The sequence below is a fragment of the Parasteatoda tepidariorum genome, chromosome 5, assembly GCF_043381705.1.
Source record: "Parasteatoda tepidariorum isolate YZ-2023 chromosome 5, CAS_Ptep_4.0, whole genome shotgun sequence".
NCBI classification, from domain to species: domain Eukaryota; kingdom Metazoa; phylum Arthropoda; class Arachnida; order Araneae; family Theridiidae; genus Parasteatoda; species Parasteatoda tepidariorum.
In genome coordinates this window covers 92,415,497-92,440,824 of record NC_092208.1, presented here as the reverse complement: position 1 = coordinate 92,440,824, position 25,328 = coordinate 92,415,497, and the positions used below count along the sequence as shown (strand labels likewise).

At 28.8% G+C, this 25,328-nt stretch overlaps 1 protein-coding gene across 1 annotated transcript; it reads right to left on the bottom strand.

The window, feature by feature from the left end:
- Positions 1 to 774: 774 nt before the first annotated feature.
- Positions 775 to 25,263, bottom strand: LOC107440812 (eukaryotic translation initiation factor 2 subunit gamma). Its single transcript, XM_016053857.3, has 11 exons — positions 25,053 to 25,263; positions 22,876 to 22,939; positions 20,884 to 20,945; positions 17,089 to 17,154; positions 16,895 to 17,016; positions 9,424 to 9,677; positions 8,471 to 8,605; positions 6,358 to 6,452; positions 4,796 to 4,940; positions 2,369 to 2,538; positions 775 to 1,062 (listed from the first exon to the last, which is right to left on the bottom strand). The coding sequence occupies exons 1-11, from the start codon at positions 25,119 to 25,121 to the stop codon at positions 835 to 837; spliced, it is 1,410 nt and encodes a 469-aa protein (XP_015909343.1). The 5' UTR covers positions 25,122 to 25,263; the 3' UTR covers positions 775 to 834.
- Between the last annotated feature and the right edge of the window lie 65 nt (positions 25,264 to 25,328).

Sequence of the window (25,328 nt, the reverse complement as noted above, 5' to 3'; positions counted from 1 at the left end):
CTGGCAAAAATAGTTGATTATAGTAATAGGAGGAAGAGAAATAGGAGCTTTATATATTTCTCCAAATGGAATGTTTCCATGCCATCTAATTGTCTGTAACACTATGCAGGGTTATTCATAATTCCCTCCAGGGTTTTGAAGTGTTATAGTAAAAAAAAAAAAAAGAAAAAAAAGCATGAAATTATTCCGAAACTATTCAAGTTTTACTTACGTACATTGCAGGTGTTCTACGTGTGAACCCTTGGTCACACGGCATTACATCCAGGCATAGTCCAGTTCCTGCCCGGAGGGAATTATGAATTGATGTATTTGATGTGCTATGAAGACTTTGGTATTCATTTTGTTAAATACTTTGTTTCATGGCATATAACCAAATTTCTTCATTCTTTTTTAGAAAAATAATATTCAGTCTTCCTGAGCAAACTGCAACCAAAATTTAGAAAATCACAAAAGTTTAAAGCCATTTATTGAAATTTTGATAATTAAGGATATTTAAGGACAACTTTGAGCCTTGCCTACCTTATTAGTAAACTCACTTTTTTTCATTGTTTGTGCGTCCTTTTCTACTGCACTTCCATGTTTCCATACTGTACGATTCTTCATTGTAGGACTAAAACTGTGGTGCTCTTTTTCATGTTGTTTAGCATGTAATAAAAGATATGAATATACAGCTAACACCACAAATAGCATGTTATGGAAATCATGACACTTTATGGATGTACAAAAGAAACCTTAAGGACAGGCATAGAATATAATAAAATGAACTATTGAACATTTACTCGCAACTCATTTATTTGAAATAAAAGTATTGTACAAAATTATATCTCACATCTTCTATGATACAGGCTTAATTGTCACTCCCCGTTTTATGACACCCCATCCAATTAACCTCCAGTGTTTCTCTATTCTTCGGCTTAAGGCTATCTTTTCTCCTACTTCTGTGCAGACTGGCGTTGTCAAACTGATCTTTGCTAAATCAGCCTTGACAGCCAATACTCTACCACCAGTGGATAAAGAACCAATGTTAACCATCAACATTTCAGTTTTAGTCAGTTTTTGAACCTGAAAGTATAAAAGAGCACAAGTTAAATTTAAATAAAAAATATATATATAGACCATGCCTATGGAAGGTAGGTAGGTATTTATTCACTAGAGCTGCGCAATGAGCAATGGACGATGGTCTGAGAAACACCCCCGAGGATTATCTGAAAACATGGCATCACCACAATTTTATCCTCTGCTTTGGTAAAAGTCGAGTACTTTACAACAGAACAGTTTAACGAGGACCAATACAGCGCACCTTCAGTTCCTATGCAGGTGGCTAATCAAAGTGGTCACCCACTCGCATACTTACCGCAGCCAGTGATGCTCGACTTTGGTGTTTTAATGAAAACCATGTCTTTACCATCAGTCCACTGCAGGATGCTGCTTCATTCAAAGTTTCACATGGAACAATGTTATTATGGTAAAAATTTGAGATAGTTAAGGGTTAAATTTGATGAAAAACGTAACAAACATTTGCTATTCTCAAACAAGTAATCAAAACATAGTCCGGAATATTTTTCCTTAATATATTCTAAGGATCCTCTTCAGTGCCTTAAATAATTGTAAATATATATATAATTGCAAATTATTCAATATTTTAACTTTACAAACAGAAAAGATACCAAATCCACTTTTATTATTATTACTTCAAATTTTTTCACTATCCACTAATTCTAAGTTTATCCTTAATATTAACATGTTACAGTAATCATCTAGTGGATAAAGGACACGTGAGAAAGGACAGAAGGGTCTTCCAAGTGAAAAGTGGGTATGATTATTAAAATTTAAAATTTAGCAACTTTACCATTTAGAGCTGTAGAGGAAGCGTAGGAGGAATGTACTACAAATTACATATAACTGGTAAAATGGTTCACTTGAGATAATTTAAAGTGAAGGTTGAGTTTGTTAAATATGCTCTCAGAAGCAGTACTTTTAATGAGAAAAAGTGAACATAATGCATTAGTGCATGGCGGCTATTTTCATTTGGGTATTTATGAGTTTCACAATTGTGTAAATTGTTAAGGGAAAATATATTCTAGAGTTTAAATAACTCAATTTTTGTCTAAAACAAGGAATTCCACTTTAATATGGTACAGGAATATAGTTGAAAATTCACAATTAACGTTTCACATTCAAAAAAAAAAAAAAAAAAAAAAAAAAAAAAAAAAAAAAAACAACACTAGCAAGTAAATCTTTCTAAATATTAAGTTTGAGCATTTTTTGCTCGATAAATCAGTTTATGAAATCATTACACAATATATATATCTAGGTTAAGATGTAAATTAATAAAATAGTAATGCAAATTTAGTAATAAAATTAAAACCTTTGCTCCTTTTTTATCTCCTTCAGTACGAACTCCCAACAGCCTTCTGAGAAGGAAATATGAAATTTCCAAGTCTGTAAATATTCCAGGCAGTTCTTCAGGTGTTCCAAGAACTTGTCCCACCATTCTGTCAGCACGGGACAATGTAGGGTCGATTTTAGTTCCAACTCCTGCCGTAAAAGTTAAGTACTATTTACAAACACAAATGTATGAAACAGTGTTAGATGAAAACAAACTTGAATCCGATTTCAATATTTATTTCAAATGAATCGCCAAACATGGTATGCATCAGTGGAAAGAGGAAAAGTCAAACATTTTTATAGTTTACATGAATGCTATTTGTTCTATTCCAATGCGAAAACTTAATCACTCTGCATTGTTTTCACTTCAGCAACAAACTTAATTATTGAACAGTGCGTAAAAAAATAAACAAACCACTCTAAATAACTTTTGATCTAATGATCGAATCTTCACGTTCTAGAACTCAATCTTAATGGTTCAAGGGGGTCACCTCAAATATGCAAATTTAGACACAAAAGCGTACTTTCTTTGAGTAAACATGCTTCCCTCCCCTTCAAAAAAAATTATGCTTCATATAATTTTGTCAGGAGCTGTGGAGGAATCTTACTTTTTACATATTTCACCATATTTCAAGAACTTTTTAAGCCAATGGAAACATTTCTGCATACAATTATAAGATTTGTTAATCCAAAAATAATTCCACGCTAAGTAAATTTTTATTTAATTGTATGGTATACAATTTTTTACACCATTTTAAAGAATGTAATTTTACATAATAAAATACCACATCTGAGTGAAATCGGTCAAATAGCTCCTGAGAAAATGAATTTAAAAATTTTTTTAATCTTTAAAATTTAATTTCTCAGAAACTATTGGACCGGTTTTGTATTTTGTTACGTAAAATTACATTCTTGAAAATGATGCAAAAAATTGTATATCTTATAATTCAAAATTGTTTTCACTATTATTACATAAAATAATAAAAAAAACATACAATACTTACTAAAAGTTATTTTTTGCATGGAAGTACATCTTTGGATAAAAGAAAATAGGCAAAAAGTAACAGTAACATTAGGAGATGAAAATCTTTGAACCGCTTTCCTGAACAAACTATGTAGACTATATTTCCCAGATTATGGCTAATCCTTAATTTCAAGGGTCAGAAATCTGAATCATTAACACTAGACCCGCGGGATTTTGAATATACCTAGAACCGCGGAGTGTGTCATTTTGACTCGAGATAGTAAACCTCATAAAAATATGTGTAATCATTTATTTAAGAAATCTGAAATATATCTTTTAATATAACATATAATATATCAATAACCAAAAATGTCTTTTTTATGCAAGAAAAATTGTTTTATTAAAAAAGTTTTTCCCATTTAGAAATCTCTTGCTCAAAATATAGCTTAACCTTTATATTTTAATGGAAAAAACAGAGCTGTCCATTTAAATAAATGTATCTATAATTTTTTCAGAGAAATTAAAGATTAAAAAAAAAACCTCTTATTAACATTTTTTAAATCCAATTTATTGTATGCACTCAGCACAAAATTTAGTAATATGTTTTGTACATTTACCACAAATGGGTGCTTTGCAATTTGAACAAATATCTTGCCTATTATTTTCTTATTATCTTGCCTTTTATTTTATATTACTACATTTGAACTGCAGCAAACTCGTTTGCGCTTTACTTGTAGTTGTTCGTCGTTTTCAGAGGTTGCTTGGTACACTTAGGTTATTTTTTTCTGTCGTGAGAGAAAAAAATTTTCTTGCAATTCTTCAATTAAATCTAGAATAAATTGGCATCTAATAATAGACTTTCCAGTTACAGATTTGTATAAAAACCAAGCATTGATAGCAGCGAGGCATCTACATGAGCAAGTTTTGATAGTATATTTCCTTGCCATTTGGTTAATTCTGCCTACACCAAATTTAGCCGCATTGTTAAAAGTAATGGTATCGGCAAATTTTTTTTTTAATATAAGTGTTAACATCAATCCCATTCAATTATGTTACGAGCTTTAAAATTTGGTAAGTTGTCGTTTACATAAAATTATTAAAAGTCATGAAAGGAATTTTTTTTTTTAAATTAAAACTTTTCATGTAGTAATAAATTAAACATTGATTTGGGTCAAATTGACCCGCTTTGCGATTCTAGTGTTAAAAAAAAGGTATGTTTATTTAGAGAAAGTACGCTTTTTGTGTCTGATTGCGTAACTTAAAACATCATCTACATTAATTAATTAGCATATTATAGGTCATCTCCTCGACCCATTAAGTATGAGTTCTAAGTGAAGTTGATAATTAGATCAAAAGTTATTCTGGGTGGTCAGTTTATTTATTTTTTTTTTTTGCACACTATGTATGAAGCATTGTAAAACCTGAATTACATAATAAGCTTACCAATTAAGCCACCTGGTACAGCATACTTTAAATCATTTTGTTCAGCATATAGGGATACGATTCTCGATCGAATCGGTTTACATTTCAGTTTCCCCTCATCATCTTTTGTGACAATACCAGGACGAACTTCAATTTCTTGTCCAACCTGAAAAATGAAGGGGGGAAAAACAGTAGTTAGGAAATTCTCAAATGATGAAATATAAACTAATCTAAATAAAATTCGTATGATAGTTGAAGAACTTAGTAACATTTGACGATTTAAAAAGACTAAAATGTTTTGATTCACAAATTTTTATAACTAACTGTATGTATAGAACAAAATTTATATTGCAAAATTAAAGCGCTTTTTAATTGAAAAATTTTTGGTAAACATTTTCCTGGAATTTTGTAAAATGCCACATTATATGTTTACCCATTGTTAATTATTTTTTATAAATGAAATCAATATTCTGCACATTTTACTGAATACATAAATCAAAACAAAATGTGGCAATATCAGCTTTTTAAAATAATGGAACAATGCTACAACAATTAAATTACAATATGGGAAATGGACTAATCATTGATTAATATCAAAAATTGAAATTCCAGAAAAATGGCTTTCCCTTTACAGTAGATACACACACACAGAATTTCAATCCATCGTTCTCTCTTCTTTCATTTTCCTGTATGTATCGTCTTTGTTTTAATGGTCCATCACAAATGCTTTTCTTATAATATTAATAATACCTGCCTAGATCATTTTTGAAGCTAGTAGATTTCTGTTTCTTTCATTCAGAAATTCTACTGACATTCGAAGAAAAAAAAAAGGTGAAATTAATTTGTTTTGAGAAGAAAAACAGTTATCTTCTAATGCTAATAATGAATAAAATTTGGATTTGTAATTATTTGGGTAAAATGCCTCAAACAACAGGTTAGATGTTTATGCCTCATTTGATACAAGTGTTACTTGTGGTGTTCAGGAAATGGTTACAGAAGCTGAAGAAGTGAAGATCGAACCTATCACAATCAATTGGAACAAACACTTGCAGAAGGCCTCAAAGCAAGGATCAACTTTTTGTATTCATACAAACATTCAGAAAATTAACACCAATCTGTAACAATAAATGTCGAAAATTCATTGCTTGGGCTAATTGGAAAAAGAACAAAGATTTATTTATTGATCCTTCTTTTAAGATTTTTTAAATCTTAAATATTTGTGCAGGAAGTACTTAATTTTTTCAACCAAAATTTTTATACTTAGTGTAAATTTATTGAGTTTCATACATTTTCCAGTAAGTTGACCTGCATTCACCGTATCTGTCGTTCGTAATGAATAGTCCCCCGATAACGGTTGATCGAGGTTCTACTGTATAAAGAGACAACAATCTCATATCTATCATTCAGTATGCAATCAAAAAAAAAAAAAAAATTTTTCTTGTCAAGATTGTAATATTTATTCAATCTGAATTCAAACATGGATAATCCACAAAGCGGCATGACAGAACTATAATATATTTATTTTAAAAGTTTATAATTTATTTAAGAATAAACTTCAGACTTATTTAAAAAAAAAAAAATACCTTTAGTACTCCTTTTAAAATACTTCCACCAGCAACACCCCCTTTCAAGTCTTCCACTTCACAACCAGGTTTGTTCACATCAAAAGAACGAATCACTAGAAAACAGAAACAAGTTGCTTAAAAAAGAGAAAATATAACATTTGTTTATAACATAAAACTACTATCCATACTTTTGAAAACATTTCTTTAAAATAAAATTTATCAATCTATAGACTTTCAAGGGACAGAAAGGAGAAGGTAGAAAATTTTTCATTAATTCTCTGAATTGATTAGTAGTCTAATCACGAATTTCATCAGATAACCACTCTCAATCCATCCACCAAATACTTTAAAATGCCTTTCATTTTTGAGTTCATTGGGTGCTCTTCTCTCCTTCAAATGAATTGAATCTAAACAATTAGCATTCCTCACTAATGAATTGGAAACTTCTCTTAGGGAGTAATTTTTTCTTTACACATATATCGATCAAGCCATTCTGTCTCCAGTAAAACTAAAGCTTTCTTTTGAAACTTCTTTTAAATATTTGGCTTAAAATCAGGGTTCATACAGAGATCAGAAGAAGAAATCCAAGGAGTTCAAAATTTAAAAACTTTGTGTAAAAGATAACTAGACATTTTTTTTTAAAAGAATTAAAAAGCAGTTACCATAAAGAACTTGTTTTTCTTAAACTATTAGATTTTGACAGCTAAGTCACATCATTTCGTTTCCCTGCTTGGACAGCAAATTCATCAGCGGACTAAGTAAGTTCATCTATGCAACACAATAATCTAAGGAGTTTCTAAGGACTAATTTGAAAATCTAAGTAGTTCCAAGTACTACTTGGAGACTTTTTAATTTCTAAGGAGTATAAGGAGTCTGTAGGAACCCTGCTTAAAATCAACTTAGTGGTACGATACATTATGTATCTCTTCATCTTTTATAATGTTAAATGTACATAAGCAACTCTTAATCAGTTGTAAAGATCGTCTGCTTAAAGAAAGAAAGAAAAAAAAACGGGGTGCCGGAGGGTGATCTCCTTAATAGTTGTATGGAAAAAGGTGAATGAAAAGGGAATGGAAATAAACAATCTGAGTGATAAAACTATCTGAGCAATGGAAATAAACACACTGAGTTAAGAAGCCCATCTCTCACAGAATCAGTCACACTTTTTATGACTGGCAAGTTGGTTTAGGTAACTTAGCCTTTTCAACTTGGTAGACAAAAGCAGCCACACCATCAAATATCCCCCCTAAGTGCTCTCTGAGCTGATTTTCCAGTCACCTACAATGGCAAAATTTTAAAGCAAGATTTTTAGGAAAAGAAAGGTGTAGGTAATCTTCAGTCCGAGCTGGTGAATGAATCTTTGAACAGGTAAAAAGTACTTTTAAAAGGATCTCGTAGCTATGTTGTAGCTATCAATCTTGTCGAAGCAAAGCTCTCAATCTTGTAGCTATCACCCAGTTTCTAAATGCTTCTAATGCACACTTGTGTGATAGTTAATAACATTTTTCAAAACCATTGGTCACTTTAGCCTGAACAGGGTTCATACTCAAAAAGAATCCCCCTGACTTTTCCAGGTAAAAACTCCAGAATTTCTTTTTAATAAAAATTCAAAAAATTTATATTTAATAAAAATGTAAATTAAATTTATAAGTAAAATTACAACGCTAGGAAAGCATTAATAAAGTATTTTTATTTTTAAAAAATCAAATGATTTAAATAATGTCAAAACTCTTGATTCAAAATAATAAATCGTCAGAACTATAAATGCGACTGAAGGGGAAAATAAGACTAAAGGAGTTACTAGACATTATTAAACAAAGAGAAAAAAAAACATTAGTACAAAGTTGCTGGAAAAAATAATTAATTATGAGAAACATAAACACAAATCATAATTAAGTGACATTAATTAAAAAAGGAAATAATTAAAAAACATTTTTAACAGCAATTATCAAAACCATCTTAAAATTAAACTAAAAAATACATAAACAATCCATATTTAATTAAAATTAATCTATATTTATTAAATTGTGTCAAACAGAATAGATAGCTAAAAAAGAAGTTGTAGCTTAATATCAGAAGAAGCCCTGATAAATATGTACAATAAACAATGAATATCAATAAAATTTCATACCTATTAGTCTAGGGGCTGAAGTGAAATCTCTGACAGGTACTGGTATCTTTTTAACAATATATTCACAAATAACTTCTATATTATACTTAAGCTGAGCAGAAATTGGAATGACTGGCGCACCTTCAGCAACAGTTCCTACCACAACAAAACATATTCATTTCACATTTTGTTAAAACTATGTTAAAAATTTTGCTGTAAAAATTATTCGAAAAAGTCGAGCCTTCGTGATCTAATTTTATGAATTTCAAAAAATTTAAGAGCAGACACTATTAAATGGCCTTTCCAAAATTACTAACTGCATTTCTTTAAATGTTTGAGGAAAAATCAAGTGCTATTTTTTTTCCAATCTCATGAAATATGGGATTTAATGTTTGAATTTTATATAATTAATTTATTTCAACGGTTAAAAAAAGGTGAAACTTTTAGAGAATCGTAGCTTTTGATAAAAAGATTGAGATTCGAGAGACAAAAGTAGAAAAGCAGAAATCTGCTCAAAAGTGGAAAAATATCATCCCTGATATAATATCAAAAAATTTCCTAACATTTTTTTATGCAATAACAGTGAATTAAAAAATAAATTTTGACATAAAGATGCCATAGGTACAGTTCTTGTCAACCTTAACAGAAATTAGGCTTTGCTTCTTTAAATACTCATTACAAATAAAATTAAAACATTTTAAGTTCTATTCATAAATAAATTATTATTTTTTTAAGCATCAAACTACGTAAGGGATATAATATATTTTGATTTATACTTTATATTATATAACTGATAATGCTCATTCTCATAAAATACTATTAGTAATTTCTTTATTATAAGGTTCAATAAAAAATTAATAATAACACAGCATTAATAACAGCACAGCAATAATAATCCAGCATAATAAGTAGCAAAATTAAGTAGGAAATAAAGTTAGAGAATAATATAGAACTAGTTTTATCTTTAGACTAACCTTGAACAAATTTTAGGATCTGCTGATACTGTTCCTTAGCTTGGGATTCTTTCACCAAATCTATTTTGTTTTGGAGAATTAGAATATGCTTCAATTTCATGATTTCTATTGCCGCTAAATGTTCAGAAGTCTGAGGCTGTGGACATGATTCATTTCCAGCAATCAACAGCAAAGCAGCATCCATAACAGCCGCCCCATTAAGCATGGTGGCCATAAGAATATCGTGACCAGGACAATCAACAAAAGATACATGTCTAAAATGCACAACAACAGTCAAACATTACATTGAATAGGAGAGAAAACTTCTATTTTTCTTCAAAGAAGCAAAATAAAATTAAAAATTCATTAGAGTTTTGTCAACCGTTTTAACAACTATCTTGGTCTGGGCAGAAATGTATGTTATATTGGGAGGCACTATAATCATGAGCGCAGAAAATACTGTAAATATTAATTCATAACTAAAAAATATTTGACCAATTTTAACAAAGCAATGTTTTCTTTAATAAGAACTTGATAATTAACACTTTGTGCATCTCGGCTGTTATAATGGAAGGGGATCATACTAAAGAGCACATGCTGCATAATGATATCCAAAAAATGATTTGAAACATTAATTTAAGAAAAGCATGTTTGTTGCTTTCTGCTTAAGTAGCCAGTTAATTTTATTCTCATTAATTTTTCAAATTGATTAACAAAGCTTGTCAGATAACTGAAAAAACTATAAAAGAATATTTCCCAAATAACCACCATTTGTAGAAGCTTGAAGAACTCCATCTCATTTTGAAACTGTGGGGGGGGACCCTGCTTTCTGAGCAAAATGCAGCAAACTATAGATTTCTATTCTGGTTCTTGCTTTTCAAACTATTAGGGACAAAAACAGATTTCTTTTAGGGACACTACATACTATGCTAATTCAAAAGCAACTTATCCTGTAGTTCCTTTTCACACGTTACGGAAAAATTTGAATCTATTTATACCTATGAAAGCTCTTAACATATTTTAATCAGTAAAAATTCATTTGAATTTTCTAAAAAAATATTTTGAAATATATTTTTAAAATGCTTATTTATCAATAAATGCATTATCAAATTATTATTTTCGTTTATTTGAAAGAAATTCAAAACCTATAATAAGTATATATTCATATAATAAGAACTTACACTCAACCATTTATGAATTTATAAATAAATCATGGTAAGTTGAACAATAAACTACAAGTCCAATCAAATAGCTTAATTTATATCTAATGTTAAAAATAAATGTAGATAATGTAATTTATTAGTGATGCATTCAATGTAACTTTGGCTTGACAGAATATTATCTATTAGCATGTTTTCCACACTCTATCTTTTAAATATTCTCTAACATATAGATAAAGAAACATGTTACTCATATTAACATATTAATCATAGATAGAGAAACCAGACCCTTAAAATCACTGATTTCCGATGTAAATTTGGTTAACTTTTGTCATGCATCTGCTCTGTTTTTTTATCAAGTTCGAGGACAGCTGAAAAAAATTTGGTTTTAGTCACCACGGAGATTTAAATGGAATGATGGAAGAATAATGACATAGACGAGATTCTATTGAAGGTGGATATTTGATGCGATGATGTTTATATAACAGATTTCAAATTGTGTAGATGGAAGGAGAAGATAATTGATGTAATGAATTGTTTTATCTGTGTTTTGTTTTTTTTAACGAAACTTTTTTGTGGAAAGTAATTTTTGGTTTTAGAAATGAATTTTGTGTAATTTCTTTTTTTTTTCTTCTTTTTTTCCCCTGATGCAATATTACAAATAATAGGTGCAGATGCGTAATAAAACTATTGCCTAGCAAGCAAAACGGATTTGATATAGAATTGTGGTATTTTTCATTTAAAAAACTAACACCAAGTTAGTAAAAAAAATTTATGCAATGTAGGTAAAATTTTAATTTGATAGGTTTGTAATACTTGACTCTGACATGGTATGAAATTTGCAATAAAATTTCACCAAAAGTGGTTGCTAATAAAAAAGCAATCTAAAAAATAAAGAAAAAAAATTGGCACAGATGCGTAACAAATCAGTTTTGTAATTTTTAACATATGATAATAATAATAATTAAAAAAAAACATTCACAGGCATTATTTTTGGAAGAAAGTAAAAATATTAACAAGAAAATTTTCAAACAATCAGACAATAACTAATAGCTAACCCTAACTATTTAGCATCTTAAGTTTAAAATACATTCTTTCAACCAGTGCCGTAACTTCACCCATCGGGACCCTGGGGCAAACATTTTTGGCGGGGGCCCTTTCAAAAACTTTCAGTATTCCATCTCTAAACCGTCATTTTAGCTATTTATGTATTATGTTAGCGAATATATTTATGAAAACAAGTTATTAGTTCGCATATAAATTGGATTACAAAACATTGTAAATTTTAAACATGACAAAATGCTAAATTTCAGCGAAATAGATTAATCCTGAGAAATTAAATTTTAAAAAAGTCGTACTTATAAAACTCGATTTCTCAGCAACTAATGCACTATTCAACCAATTTCGCTCAAATTCGCATTGACTTACGCTATATGACTTACGATTCAAAAGTTTTCAGACTATTATTGTCCCAAAGGGATCGTTAAGATACGGTTCCTAGCAGATCACAGAAGTCAAGCATCACTGGCTGCATTCAGTGTGCGAGTTGGTGACCATTTGGGTCAGTCTGCGTTGGGACCCAGGGTGTGCGGTATTGATCCTCGTTAAACTGACTCGACTTCGGATGCAGGTCACCGGGCTACCGAAGTGGGGGTGCCATCCCCTCTACAAAGGATCAAACCTCAAGGGATGTTTCCCAGACCGTCGCCAATAGTCTATTGTGCAGCACTAGTGCGATATAAATGATCAACATCAGACTATTATTAAATAAAAAATAATAAGTATTTACTAAAAATTATTTTTTGCATGGAATTATCTTTAGATAACAGAATTTTATAATCGTGTGCAAATTTTTTTTAATTCCCTTAAAAAGCTCTCGATCTGTAGTGAAATACAAAAAAATAAAATTAACATTTGGGGGTCCAAACTTTGGACAGCTCACCCGACCCAACTATTGGGACCATATTCCCCAGATTACAGCTTCCTCCTATATTACGGGGGTTAGAAAATCGAATCTGTTGAACAAAAGTTACGTTTATTCAGAGGAAGCATGTTTTTGTGTCTGATTGCGTAACTTTAAATAAAATATCGTGCACTAATTAATTTGCATATTTGATGTCACGCCCTCGAATTATTAAGATGGAGTCCTAGAACGTGAAGATCCGATCATTAAATCAAAAGTTATTCAGGGTGGTACTTTTTTGGTTCACTGTACGTAAATGTTACCAATTTACGACATCTCACCGAGGAAATATGACTAGGGGGAAAATAGTTATTCATGTTGTCTACTCCTGTCTTCCATGTCCACAGTAGCTTCCTTTTCCTCTAAATATAATGCTAATAAAAAAATATCAATTTTATAAACCTGTTGAATCCGGTTACTATATCGTTAGGAAGTCATATTTCCAGACAAAACCATTTCCAAACATAATGCTAATCAAAAAATATCAATTTTATAAACCTGTTGAATCCGGTTATTATATCGTTAGGAAGTCATATTTCAAGACAAAACCATTATAAAAATGGAAATTATTTTTTAGTTTCAAATCTAAAAGTTTTTGATCGCGTTATGGAAACTGAAGCACATGTACCCACATTTTAAAAAGTCCTAATAGAAAAAATATTCAGAATTTTTCTCTCTATGTACATTGATTAACAAAAACAAAGTTGCCTTACTCCAATATGGACAGGTCAATAGAAAATCGTTCTTGAATATTTGGCCTATGTATTCATGACGCCATGTAATCATACGTGACAAAATTATGACAAAGAGTAATAGTTTTTTTAATGAAAGAAAAATGAGAAAAAGTCAGTCAAAGCATATTTGCTAATTAAGAAAAAAATTCTTTTTAATGGTTTGTCATGGAAATGAATTTTAATTGCTACGGATTTCTAAGCTGATGTTCATAGCTTTTTTATTAAATTAAATGCGTTCTTTTATTAAATTAAATATGATTTTTTTTATATAAAATAAAGATTGCATTTCACTTTTTAATGAAAACAAAGTTGTTAAAAACCCTAAAAATTCGAAGTTCCAATTTAAAAAATTTAAAGGTCTTAATAATTTGAAAAATATAAAATAAGAACAAAATCCATGCACACAATAAACAGTAAAATTATCAATTAAAGTACTATACAAATTAAATTTTATATACGAACATAAAAAAAAGCAATTTTTATGTTACCATTCTTATAAAAGAATTCTAACAGTATATAAATATAAAATTTAAATGTATTAAATGAGTTAATGCAAACATTTACTTACCTCCTTATAAATAAATTTACATTTGGTTTTCTTGTTTTCCAAAGAAAATTTTTATTAAGAATGGGAATTATTGATATCACGATTTATGTTTGAAAAAAAGGAAGTTGCAAGTAATTTCAATAACTCTTAATTAAAGTTAAATTTTAATTTCAAAAATTGAATAAAGTAAAGGCTAACAGAAAATTTATATCTGAATTAAAAATGGTTAATTTAAATGACGCAATTACATGAGCAAAAAACTGGAATTTAACTGGAACGTTTTTTGTTTATCTCAGAAAAAATCTCTTGGCAAAATGACCTAAGTTAATGTCAACAAGAGTCACCCCCTTGGATCCCTTAAAATCTTACATCTTTTTTCTTAGAACATCTAGGAAATACTGCAAATATATGACATTTTATAAAAGCACAAAAGAGCCCAGGGTCATAAAAATGTTTAAGGCAATTTAAAGAAGCAAAAGGTCATTTTCCCATGGTGTGAAAGGAGATGGCTATTTTTTGAGGAGTCAGATTACTGTGGGGCAACTCTGTGGGTGGTATGAAGGTTTTAACACCTTCATACCACCCACAGTCAAAAAATGCTTTAAAATATATCTATTAGTCTCAGTGTAGGATGCATTTTTCAAGATGCAAAACAGTGGTACTTATTTTAGTTTTCTAAACGCTTGTTATGTTTTTTATGATGTGCTCCTCTTCTCTTTTCGTGTTTTAGTTTTAAATTTTTTTAATAAATTAAAAGTCGTAATATGTAGAAAAAAATTGAAACAAAACCGAAGTATTTTTCTTGTTGGGGGGGAGGGGAATATCACCTTCAATTTGGAAAATAGCTAGTGAATTGGAAAAAAAGTAGTTTCTTTTTCTAAAATTCTCGATTCTATTTTACTTTATTGTAGCGAATGTCAAATTTTCACGCACATTATGGCACGGGTGGCGCACATTATCTTCCATCTCAATTAAATTTCAGTGGAAAATAAAGTTTTCGATTTGGAAAATAGCTTTAAAGTCGAAAATAAGAGTTAAATATAAATTTTACTTGACTTTATTCCTGCGAATGTCTAAATTTCAGAAGGGGTGAAGTATATTCTTCGTCCCCTCACTTTAATTTAAGCGGAAAATAAAATTTTCTTTTTAGAAAATAGATACTAGACTTTATTATTTCAAATGTCTAAATTTCAGACGATACAAAACACATTTTAGCCCCCCTTACTTTATATCAGAAGAAAATAAAGTTTCCTATCCTCTTATTATAATTTAGGAGAAAAATGAAGTTTTCTATTTGGAAAATATTGTCGAAGTTAAGAAACAAAACAATTTTTTTCTTCTAAAATTTCCTACTTTACTTGATTTTATTCTATTAATGTCTAAATTTCAGAAGATGAGAAGAAAATCCCCCCCCCTTCACTTTTATTTCAGAAGAAAATAAAGTTTTCTATTTGGAAAATAGATTCAAAGATGAAATTTTTTTTAGTTACCAATTTCTATTATTTTTTAGCACTTTGAAATTTCAAAAGGGGCGAAATACTATGTTTGCCCCTTCATTACTATTTCGGAAGAAAATAGAGTGAAAATTGGAAATAAAATATTTTTTCCACTTTCGCTTTACTTTTCCAAAAGTCAAAAAACATATGAATCGCCCATAACAAAATAAAGTTTCCTACTTGATGTATAACTTCAAAGCTGTGAAAGAATAGCTTTTTTTTTTCTTCTCTAAAATTACCTATTTTAATGAACTTCGTCTTGGCGAATAACTAAACATCAGAAGAGCAAAGCACATAACTGTTAGTGGAATATAAAGTTTTCTTATTTCAAAAATAGCTTCAAAATTGAAAAAAAAAACTTTAAATTACCGATTTTACTTTATTTTTGTGAGTGTCTAAATTTCAGGAGGGGCAAAACGCATCGTTTGCCCCATCACTTAAATTTTAGAGGGGCCCTCTACCTCCCGTGGTTGGCACTTGGCACGCCACTGGGTCTGACGCTAGATAGTAGAGGAAACAAGTAAACCAGAAGTGCAATATACAGAAAGTGTTAACAATCAACTACATGCAGCTGCGGCCTTTCCTCTTCTCGGCAAAGCGTGTTTGTTCTTTCGAGAAAGGGAAATAATTCGCGAAAAGGTGTTTTACCGTTTTTTACCCTTTCCTTTGTTATAGTAGGTACGTAATTACAAAAACGAAGATTTTCAGCAACTCTATCTTAACACAATTTCTTTCCTACATATATATAATTATATATATATTTCTTTTTTCATATATGTATATATATTTCTTATATATATATATATATTCTTTCCTATATATATATAATTAGAGTACTGTATTTTGAAAAGACATTATGTGGTCTCTTCATATGGGGCCCCCTTGACAGTCGGGGCCCCGCCTGCCCCGGCGTAGTTACGGCCCTGCTTTCAACAAGAAATACATGAAAGATAACTGAACTTTTTATAACTGGGTTGTTGATTACGAAAATAAATATTTAAATATTTTACTAAAATTTAAACAGATATAGTGTTACAAGATTATAACAAGTTATTACAACAAATATTAAAATTTTTCACACATCTTAAAAGTTAACTTTCGCTGTTATTCAGAAAATAAAATATGAAACTTACGCTCACGCAATATAACATTAATATAATGGCCATTCTACCAAATCAAGTTGAAATAAAAAAACACTTTATATATATACATATTTAAAAAAAAAAAGTATTTGAAACATCAATCCCACATTAACAAGCAAAAATAAATTGAAATACCCATTACGGGTCAGTATAAATCTTGAATATAAAAGAACTTGTCTCAACAAAAATTAACTAACTCTCTGACATTTTTTCCTCAATTTATTTATATTAATTCGACAAATATTACATCTCACAACAAACACAGAACTTTTTGCCATGAACTAAATTTGAAATGGATACAAATCAATACTCTAAGACAGATTGAACTAGAATATTAACTTACAATTCGAAACTAAAAACATATTTTTGCTAATTTTTAAAAAAAATTTGTTAATATTTGGAATTAATATATGAGAAAAGAAGTACGATAAAATAATGTAAGTTATTTGCCTCAAAAGCCTAAATCTTCCTGGGCATCCAAGTCTATCACAAGGAAAATCATCTTCCTTACTACTTCGAGCAGACTTGTAGCAGGCTGGTCTAGGACAGCTTTCTTGGTCACACTTATAAATCTACAAAAAAGTAAAGCAGATTCAAAATGGAATAACATGCAGGAAATAAAGTTTATAAATGAAGTGTCTTACTTTTGCATTTGCATAGCCCAGTTTAATAGTAATATTTCTTTCTAGTTCATTCTTGAATCTAACAGTCTGGAGAAGAAGAAAAATACCACTGATTTATTTTTAGAATCATAGAATACTTTTCTCATTAATAAAGAATACAACAACTTAAACAGGGATTGATTAGAATAAACCCTTTCATATTAATTATGCAAACAATATTTCGTTTAGCAACAAATGTTTAGAAAGATTTCACATTGCAAAAGTGTTGGCACAATTGTAAGGTGATGTTTGAAGTTTTTAGAAATAATCTCATTTTTAACCACGCAAAATTTGCATAGATGAAAATGAGCATAGGAAGTTAAAGGCTGATTTCCTTTTTCAATAACCACTATAATTAAAATAGCATTTTTAGATAAACATTACAATCCTATAAAATTATTTCACAAATGCTGGTATTAAAGATTAACTTGCAACACTAATTTCGGTCCATCCAAACTTTGCATGGTTAACTAAAATGCTATTTATAAAAGTTTCAAACAAGATCTTTGAAAGAGCACTAACAGTTTTGCCATGTAAAATTTTCCAAAATAATTGTTGCTAAAAGAAAAATTGTTTAGAGTTAATATCGAAGCATTTCAATTATTTTGATTAGCCTCTGTACAGGGTCCACAAATACTCCATAGAACACTCTGCAAATAATGTAATTAACAGGGAAAGAATCAATAAAACTGAAGCAAGAGAGAATGTTTTGAATCACTAACTGTCAAAACTGATACTCCCCCCCCCAAAAAAAATGTTATACGATCTCTTAACATGGAAGCAAAAGTATGAAACCATAAAAAAAGAAGTTATTTGACACAATTCTTGTTAAATGTTTGTTCATATAAAAGTATAAAGCAGGGTTCGTGATTTTAAAAAAAAAAAAAATCAGATTTTTTTGATTTAAATCGGATTTTTTAACATTTTTATTCAAATACACTGTTAAGAACTATGAATTATGACTAGAAAAACTTTATAAATGTTTAATCAAAATTAAATTAATATTAAAACTGTATTATAAGAATACTTTAGAAGCTCTAAATACCTAAAACAATTTTTCGTTATAATACATAGCTTTGAATGCATAGCAACCATTTTTAAACAAATGCATGATTGAAATTTAAAGACTAGATGAAATAGAGAATTAAAAGAATACTTTAACTATTAAAACAAAGTTTCAATTACCAAACAATAATTTTAATTTAAAATTGCGATTTCTTTTTTTTTCTCTTGATTTTTAAAATGACAAAATAAATGTAACAGATTGTGTTTATAAACGTAGTCATTCATCCAAAAATAAATCAATATTTAATCTATATATTTTATATCAAAAGATTCATTTTTAATCCTATATCAAAATAGATAAGTTAAGCTAAAAAAAAATTTAAAGAAATCTATGTGCTGATTGAAATTTTTTTTTCACAAAATTTCTTTATAGAAATTCTGATAATTTCAAAGATACTGTAAGCATACTATGAGAAAAAATACTTAAATGTTTACTTTAATCTGTACTTTTAATCTCAAGAATCAAAAGATTCTTAAAAATGTAATTTCAAATGTGTTGGAATTTAACACATACCAAGAAAGAAAGTAATTTCGTTAGCTAAAACTAATTAATGCAACAATAATAAATTTTAAAACTAATGCAGCAATTTACTTAAAATAAATTTTATACTAAGAAAAGAAATAATAAAAGATTAACTAATTTAAAACACTGTTTTTAAACTTTTTAAATCAATATATAAAATCAATTGATTTAAATCAATGATTTTTTGAAAAAAATCCTTTGATTTAAATTATTGATACTAACTATATATCAATAATTTAACGATTTAAATCATCGATAATTTCACTATTTAAATCAAGCTGATTTAAATCAACAAACCCTGGTATGAAGCCATAAAAAAAAAGTTATTTGACTTATTTCTTCTCAAATGTTTTTTCATATAAATAATCATGCGTTTTATTATCAGAATTTTTTACCAATAAAGGTTTGGCTCCAAGTTTTACCAATAAATGAATATTACATAATTTTGTATTAAATGCATTGATTAAGATGGCGGCTGATAAAATGGGAAGTATAAGTGTCGAATGCTCACTTTGGTATAATGAAAACACACTACATATGACTAGTTATGAAAAAATTTTTGTTAAGGATTCTAGTTTAAAAAAATTTCCTGATACTTTTCTTAGAGTTTTACTTTATTCTTATAAGCAAACATGTTACCAGTAGAACTGGATTTTTTTTAATTCTGTCGATTTTGAAGGTCAGTGTGGGTCTTCTACTTCGGTACCTGAGACTGTCCACCCCCTCCCCCACCAAAAAAAAGCATTATGTCTTCCATGTGCAATATCCACACTCAATTATTTTCTTTTAGAATGCTTTGCTCTCCTCATAGAGTATCATTCTAGGCAAAAGGCAGAATATATTAATGAAAAGACATGTTTTCTTCCTCTTGCCTGTAGTCCCCTAAAACATATCCCTTCTTATCTCTCTAAAATTCTCTACCCTCAATGTATGGTCAAATTCTAGAAGATAAATGAACAACTTTTTATTTTATAAAATGGAACTGAAAAATTGTTCCTATCAGTAATGCTGAAAAAATGAGTACTTTTAAGGGTCCTTATTGTCCAAAATAATTAAGCAGTTTTTTACGGACTTTTAAGGACCGTGGGAACCCTGTCTATTTTGTGCAATCCATGATTTAAATTTCAATATAATTTAGTTATGATAATTTTCATTAGCAACTCTTTATAGTGTGGCGCCAGGCATGGTGCGTAGGCGCCAAAAGAATCAACGGGATTACAAACACACGATCGGCAACCTTGGAACTGCCCCAGTATTTAAGAAGCTTCGAACTTTACTCAGTCTCTATCCCACACAGTCTTACTTAATTTTTATGTTTCTGTTTTTAGCTTGTTATGTTCAGTTGTTAAATAAATGTTTAAGTTTATTGTTGTCATAGTTGTCTTCAACTTAATATGAGAGGGTTCCTCCCCCTCAATAGCAATAAAGAACTTAAATTTAAAATAAAATAAAAACAGTATTATCGCCTAATTAACAAATTACTTTCAAATAAACTATAACACTAATTGAATACTATTGAACTGTCATTCCACAAACCAACTGTAGTATAATTTTGAAGATAAAAACTATTGAATAATTATCTTAAATTGTTTTTAACTTAATAACTCTAAAGCAAAAGAACAGAGAAATTTAATTACTACTATGGACATAGTTTAAATGCTATAAATAATTTTAATAAGTGATAAGGGCATATTTTACTACAAAATTAAAAAGCACAACAACTTAATATACAGGGGTGATTGTGAGAATAACTCAAAAATCCGGAAAATTTCTTGAGTAAAATCATTAATGATGCATTTCAAAAAATTTATGTCTTTATAAATTTAAATCAATGATATTTTCAAAACATGAAATTTTAAATAAATAACATGCAGCATAATTCAAATGAATAATTATGCATAAGTTCACTTTTATCCCTAATCACATTTATCATTCTACTGGAAAAAATATTTACAAAGTATAAATTCTAGTTATAATATTTTTAAATAAAATATACAAGAATTTTTATTTATAAATGTGATTAATGAATTTCTGGACCTTGGATTTCAGGAAACTTCCGGATCGCAGTTAGCAAAAAATCCCAAACTTTTTTCCGAAGCACAATCATCTCTGAATACATTAATTTATTCTTATTTTATATATATCAAAAGTGAATATAAAGAGAAAGATAAAACAATTATTTGATTTACCTGCACACCAGATATAGCCTTAACAACAGTTGATTTTCCATGAGCTACATGTCCAATTGTACCTAAAATATTTGCAAGAATAGATCAATATTCAATTTATATCAAAGTATCAAGCAAAAAAAAAATAAATTTTTTTTTTCAGTGAGAAAGCAAGATCCTCAATGTTCAATTCTATAAAAGATTTCAGACCAGCAGACCTGTATAATATACCCAAACGCTGTTCGCGGAAAATTTGTCACCATCACAGAATTTTTTTTACTATTATTAGAAAAGAAAAAAATAAGATTAGTTTTTATGCTTTTCCTACCAGTGCAAATGCAATTTAAGATTGTGCATAATGTTTCTTATTTTCACAATTTTATATCATATATTGCATTTTGTATTCACACAACTTAAAAGTCATTATTATTATGATTCGTATATTCATGGATTTTAAAAATAAATGTCGAGATTCATATTAACATGATTTAAAAAATTTCTCACATTGAGATTCATATTGACACTATATAAATAAACAAATAAAATCCTTCATCGATATTTTTATTAAAATGGTGATAACATTCTGCGGATAAATGTTTCCCTCATTCACTTTAAAATTTCAAGTATTTTTTCAATTATTTAAAAAGTATTTTTGCAAATAACATTTTTGGATTTCTATTTTCAGCTTTTGCTTTGAATTTTTATTTTCAGCTTATTAACAAACTTATCTGTGTAGTATGAATTAATATAGAGTTCTAAAAAATTAAACCGTTTTAATAAATCTTGTTTAGAAAAGTAAGTTCTAACAGTTTGCAGTTATATTTGCTAGGATATTTATTATAATAGTAAATAGACCAGATCAAATTACTTCAAAAAAGGTGAATAGCAAACTAAAAAAAAAAGATTTTATTTACTTAAATCAGTGTTTTCACTACAGCGCGAGAATCTCGCATATTTTTTTTCTTTTCTCACATTAAAAAATGATTAACGCGAGAAGTTTGCGCACTGAATTTATCAATTTCAAAATGCACGAATCTCTCGAATTTTGGAAAAAATTTAGCCTTCCGCCATTTTGAAAAAGACATGAAAACAGCTACGACAAGTGTTGTAAAAAAATGAGTTCTTTATAATAAGTTGTTTAAAGTTATCTCTAGTTTTCGCTGTTAATGAATTACCAAACTCCCTCATCGACAATTTACAGCAATTTGTAAAAGTTTTAGTCTGTGAAAACTAATCTGGAAGACCTGACAAAGAGTATGAACATGGAAATAACTTCAACGAACTTCACTATTCCATAACAGAAATAAGTGAAGAACCTATGCTGGCATATGTAGAGGACAGGAAAGTGTGTGCACAATGCTACAAATTTAATTAGATTCCGAATAATTCAGCATCTGTTGCAAGGTTATTTAGCCCCCAAACGGAATTAAAACAAACTATCGTAACAGATCGATTGGTAAGCATTTGAGCAAACCAAATGAGAATAGCTAATGAAGAAGTAGATACAGAACATTTTCCATATGATAATGCAGCAAAAATATTCAATGTTCAAAATTTATTATAATTAAACAAATATTTTTTTTAAAAGTCTATTCGGGTTTTTTTAATTTTTAGAAATCTCACTTAACTTTTTGAAATCTCACCCTGTTTTTGAGAAAGGGTGAGAAATTCTCTCCCATTTTTTTTTGTAATGAAAACACTGCTTAAATGTATTAAAAGCAAATTTTATCGAGGAAAAAAATAAATACACAATTTTATATTTCTGAATAAATTGTTTAAAATAGTAAGTTTTAACAGTTTGTCATCTGTATTCTTAGATAATGGGAGGATAAAAAAACACATAGTATACAATTCAGAAAGGGAAAAAAAAAAAACAGGATAACTTCGAACCCTGCAAATTTGTAGTCTTATTTCCATACTTATTATTGATAGATTAAATGGACTGCAAAAATATCAAAATCTCTCTAAAAATGCAGGTGTAAAAATTTATTAAAAATAATTAAATGGTGATACCTATATTGATTGTGGCTTGACGACTAATAACTTCTTCTGTTAATGGAGTCAACTGTGAAACATCCTAAAAAATGAACATATAATGAGCAAATTGTTAGAAAAAATAGTTGACAGTTAATGTGAAATAACTTAAACTACAGGTAACTAAACTGTTTTTCATAGAATGGGGTTCATGAAAAATATTTAGCTCTCTAAGGTTTTTATATAAATTGATTATAACCAAACTGAATCTCAGCCATAAAAAATATTGTTTATTAACGTCCACATATAAGAAAATTCTGCACTAATATATCGTAAAAATAAAAAGATAAAATTGAATTTTTAATTAGACTTAATGTATGTTTTACTCAACTCAACATACAGACTAATTGCGAGCCCAACTCAAAAATCCTGAAAAATTTGAGAAAAATCCTTAACGACGCATTTCAAAAAATTAATGTCTTTATAAATTTAAGTCATTGATATTTTCCAAATATGAAATTATAAATAAATTATATGCAGCATATTTTAAATGAATGTATACATAAGTTTACCTTTATCTCTAATCACATTTATTATTCTACCAGAAAAAATATTTACGAATGAAAAATATGCCAAGTATAAATTCTAGTTCCAATATTTCTAAATAAAATATAAAAGAACTTTTATAAATAAATATAATTGATGATTTCTTAAAACTTCTGGACCTTGGATTTCGGGAGACTTCCGGATCGCAATTGGCAAAAAATCCAGATTTTTTCCAGAGCACCTCTGAACTTACAAATAGTCATTTTGATGTTGTATAATACTTTTTTAACAAGAACATTTTTGAGAATATCTTTTTTTCCTATACAAAAACAAAAGTTTAAAATATAAAGTTTGAAATACATATCTAATAAGTGTGTATTGGAAAAGTTGGATTCACTTATAAAGCAGAAGAATGTGGTACATCTGATGATTTTAGAAAAAAGGTGAAACTAAAAAAAAAAGCCACAGGGACCTACTCAAAAGATATAACTCCTAGTTTCTCCCCTTGGCAAACCTTTCTTAAAAAAAAAACAAAAAAAAAACATATATTTCAAGCATAAGATCTGTTTAGTGCTGTGGGGATTATAGTTGCCCTAGGAAGATTTCTGTATTGTGATTTATGGCAGAATAATAGCCAAGCGTTGACAACTTGCGGGCAGTGACCCGCAAAAAACTAGAAAAAAAAGAGAGAAAAAATAACGTCACAGAAAGGAACCAACTCAAAAGACATAATTCATTTTTTTTGCAAGTTTAAAATCTATTTGTCACCTTGACGACTGAAGATCAAGACATGGACATATCCCCCAAGGATAAAAAAGGCCATTTTAGAGATTTTATATTAATTTACAATTTTTTTTTTAAAAAACGTAACTGGAATTTTTGTAAATATATCTTCATTGCAATGTAAATTCATATGTAACAAAATATTCCATACCAGATGTTTATAATTTTTTATTAATGCTTCTTTTTCAAATTTAGTATTTAATTATGTAACTAATTTCACTTATAAAAGGAATAACATTACAATAAGAAAGTTACATAAATTTGTGCATTATAAAGCAAATGCAGTTAAGAAAAAAATAAAGTACTTAGATAAATTAAAAAAACTGCAAGAAAAAAGGAAATTTTACGCTCTCTTTCTTTAAGAAAAAAAGTCACAGCAACATTAATACCAAACATCACTTATTTATCATATTGTTTGCTGAAAAAGAAAATGTTTTTTTCCCTCCCACTTTTAACCTTTTAGAAATACGAATAATTTTACGTCCATTGTTTGTAGGTTAAGAAAAATTTCAGAACTAACTAACCACATTTCTAATTAAAAATATAAAACTGATCTTTCATGTACTTCCACTAAGTACCTTAACCTAAAATAACATAGAAATGGGATGATGTAATAACTTAGCTATTCATAATGCTTGATGATATTTATTAATGAGAAAGACATCAATATAACAACTAATGCGATAAAATTTATCCTACGACCAAAGAATTAATGATGGTAACTCTAACTTTTTATTAAAACCGGCTTAACTGACAAGAAAGATTCCACTCAACCTGAATATATAACGCGTGGCTTAATTCATCCAGAAACAGACGGATTTGATGGCATTATTCATGAAGTACACGGATTTCGAATTTCAGAAAATATTTTATTATGAAGAGCTCACCAATTTTGAAAGATCCTGTTTTTTAAGTTGTGGTTGTCCAAGAACCACGGTATTTTCTGATGACACCATTTTGATAGTAATGAAACAACAAAAATAAATTCAGCGATCAAAAATGAAATAAATAAATAGATCAGAAAAATCCTTTTCTGCGAACGAACAGTTTATTTGACGAATGAACAAGACCAATGGGCGGATCAGTATGAATATTTTTTTTTTTTGAGGCTTTGGTTCTAGCACTTGGTAATTATGATTTTTAAAAAGGTTTTTAAAACGTTT